General features: G+C 38.9%; 1 gene segment (V, D, J or C); it reads left to right on the top strand.

Annotated features, from left to right (window-relative positions):
* The first annotated feature begins 799 nt into the window (after positions 1 to 799).
* On the top strand, positions 800 to 1,367 carry LOC121933913. The segment is given in 2 exon segments: positions 800 to 906; positions 997 to 1,367. Coding segments are annotated over 2 exon segments (417 nt in total).
* The last annotated feature ends 1,618 nt before the right edge of the window (positions 1,368 to 2,985 follow it).

The raw sequence follows: 2,985 nt of genomic DNA, 5'->3' as shown, positions 1-2,985 counted from the left end.
AATATTAACTTCATTACCAGTAGACTCTCATATGTGTCTATTCAGAAATAATTCCCAGGTAAATATTTACTTCATTTCCAAGTAAATATGAGCAGGATCTCAGCCTGAATTTACTGTTCAGTATGAAATACTTCTCTTGGCCTGCATCCACACTGCAGAAATAATCCAGATTGATACTTTAACTGCCATAGCTCAATGCTGTGGAATTCATGTTGTATCTTTGTAAGACATTTAGCCTTCTCTGACAGAGAGCTCTGGTGCCTCAAGAAACTTCATTTCCCAGAATTCCATAGCACTGAGCAGTTAAAGTGGTATCAACTTGGATTATTTATGCACTGTGAATGCATCCATACCTGTTGTTTCACACATATCTGGAGACAAGATTCTTCCTGATTTAATAAGTGATGAAGTACGTATAGAGACTGGTCAACGTTAGCTAGATCTATTCTCACATTCACCATCAACGGGGATGCTGTGATTGAGAGTTCCTGCATGGCAGGGGGTTGGACTGGATGGCCCTTGTGGTCCCCTCCAACTCTATAATTTTATGATTCTATGATCAAGTGAAAGCTAATATATTTTTTACATTACTTATCTTTAACTAAATTCTCTCTTCCTGGATCACATACATGTGATCCATACCCGCCGCCTTACTGCTGCTTATAAATTTGTTCTGTCTCTAAAGGTCTCTGCATACAAAGGAGCTGCTTTGCTCTTTTATGCTAATGTTTATGCAAATACTAAACCATCCTTCTGTTTAAATCCGTAAGATTCCCTGTTGCAGCTCCTCCTAACTACACAAGCATTGTGTTGGTCTGTTACCACTTCCCACCCAATTCCATTGATACAACAAAAGAAAGATGATACTTTTCCTTCAGATAATTGTTTATTCAGCTATCCTAAGGGGTAATTATTTCTCTGTCAGATATATTTAGCACAAAGACACAGTGTAGTTGCTAATGTCTAGTGAGTTTGATAACCTCTCTTTCTTTCCAGGTGTACAATCAGCTGTTCAACTGGTGGAGTCTGGAGGAGGTGTCAAAAGGCCTGGAGACTCCCTTCGCCTCTCCTGCCAGGCATCTGGGTTCACCTTCAGTAGCTATGGCATGAACTGGGTGCGACAGGCTCCTGGGAAGGGGCTGGAATGGATTGCAGTTATATGGTATGATGGGAGCAAGCAATTCTATGCAGACACAGTGAAAGGGCGCTTCACCATCTCCAGGAACAACCCTTCAAACATGCTATATCTGCAAATGAACAACTTAAGACCAGAGGACACTGCCGTGTATTACTGTGCAAAAGACACAGTGAGGGGAAGTGAATCTGAAGCCAGACAAAAACAAAACTTAGTCATAACAAATTTCTGATCTTTAACAAGACAAGATTCAATGTACAAACCAGAAGGAAATTGTTGTTGTTGTTAACTGTCTTCAAGTCAACTTAGACCTATGGTGGCCCTATGAATGATAGGCCTTCAAGCTCTCACAGATTCATGGTCATGGCTCCCCTAAATAAATCCAGCCATCTGGAATATGGTCTTCCTCTTTTCCTATTGCCCTCAACTTTGCCAAGTATTATCATCTTTTCAAGTTAGTTTTTCCTTCTTATGATACAGCCAAAATAATATATCCTCAGTTTAATCATCCTGGTTTCCAGCGAGAGTTCAGGCTTGATCTGTTCTAGAAATTGGGACCCAAAGGGGCTATATCATAATGCTTTCCAACTCCACCTGTTGCCAACCCTCTTTTACAATCTCTTTTCAAAAGAACTGAAAACCTAATCTGTATAACTACATGATCCCTGGTTTCCTACAATCTTTATTCAGGATTCATTCCCTTGCTCATATCTGAGCCATAGTCCCTTGTACGTGGACTGGACTGTCTCTCCTTCTAACCCCCAAGAACCCAACTGGGAGGTAGGGTTAATCAGTATCCCCCACTTTCGCACCTTCCATTGGCTGGCTAAGAGATTCAACTCCATCCCTTAGGCCAACTTCTATATCTCTGAATATGAAGGAAACAATCCATCCAATGCTATTGTTGTTTATTGGCCCATGTGATGTGGTAACAATTAGCATAGCATTAACATTTGTACATTGTGACTGTTAAAATCACTCACAAAAATGCAGAATTTTTTTTTTGAGACCAACAACAACAACAACAAAACCTCTCTAGAGATTGCACCCAAAATGAATAAGGAGTTTACTTTCTATAACGGTTACTCTGAAGTGTCTCTCCAAGATACAAAATCCAGTTATCATAGAATCATATAGTTGGAAGAGACTTCAAGGGTCATCCAGTCCAAACCCATTCTGCCATGCAGGAACTCACAATCAAAGCACCCATGACAGATGGCCACCCAGCCTCTGTTTAAAAATCTCCAAAGAAGGAGACTCTACCATTCTCTGAGGGAGTGTGTTCCAATGTTGAACAGCTCTTACTGTCAGGAAGTTTTTTCTAATGTTGAGGTGGAACCTCATTTCATATAGTATGCATCCATTACTCTGTGCCCTATTCTCTGGAACAGCAGAAAAACATTATAGATATAATGTTTCATATATAGAGGAGATGGCAAAAACTTCTTATTCTGTCTACATGTATGTCTCCTTTGGTACTTTTCTTATGCCACCCTTTATTCTTTGAGGATAATAATAATAATAATAATAATAATAATAATAATAATAATAATAATAATAATAATAATAAAATTATTATTATTATTTATAGCGCACCTGTTCTCAAGGAATCCAGGCAGGTTACAGCATCTTAAAAACCATACAATACAATATCAGGTGCCATTAAAACAAGTCGTCCCCCCCCCCCCCCAATCCAATTTAAAAATTACAAATTAAAAAACCTACAATAAATAGGAACAAATATAATGAAAGACAAAATGGGGAGGGATAGTCTATATTTGCAGGGCAAAGAGGTAACTAGCTCATGTTGTGTGTGACTAATTAGGAAAGGATGAGAAATTTCTGAGCTT

This window comes from Sceloporus undulatus, chromosome 6, assembly GCF_019175285.1.
Source record: "Sceloporus undulatus isolate JIND9_A2432 ecotype Alabama chromosome 6, SceUnd_v1.1, whole genome shotgun sequence".
NCBI lineage: Eukaryota > Metazoa > Chordata > Lepidosauria > Squamata > Phrynosomatidae > Sceloporus > Sceloporus undulatus.
The sequence above is the reverse complement of the archived record's forward strand: the minus strand, read 5'-3'. Positions and strand labels throughout refer to the sequence as shown.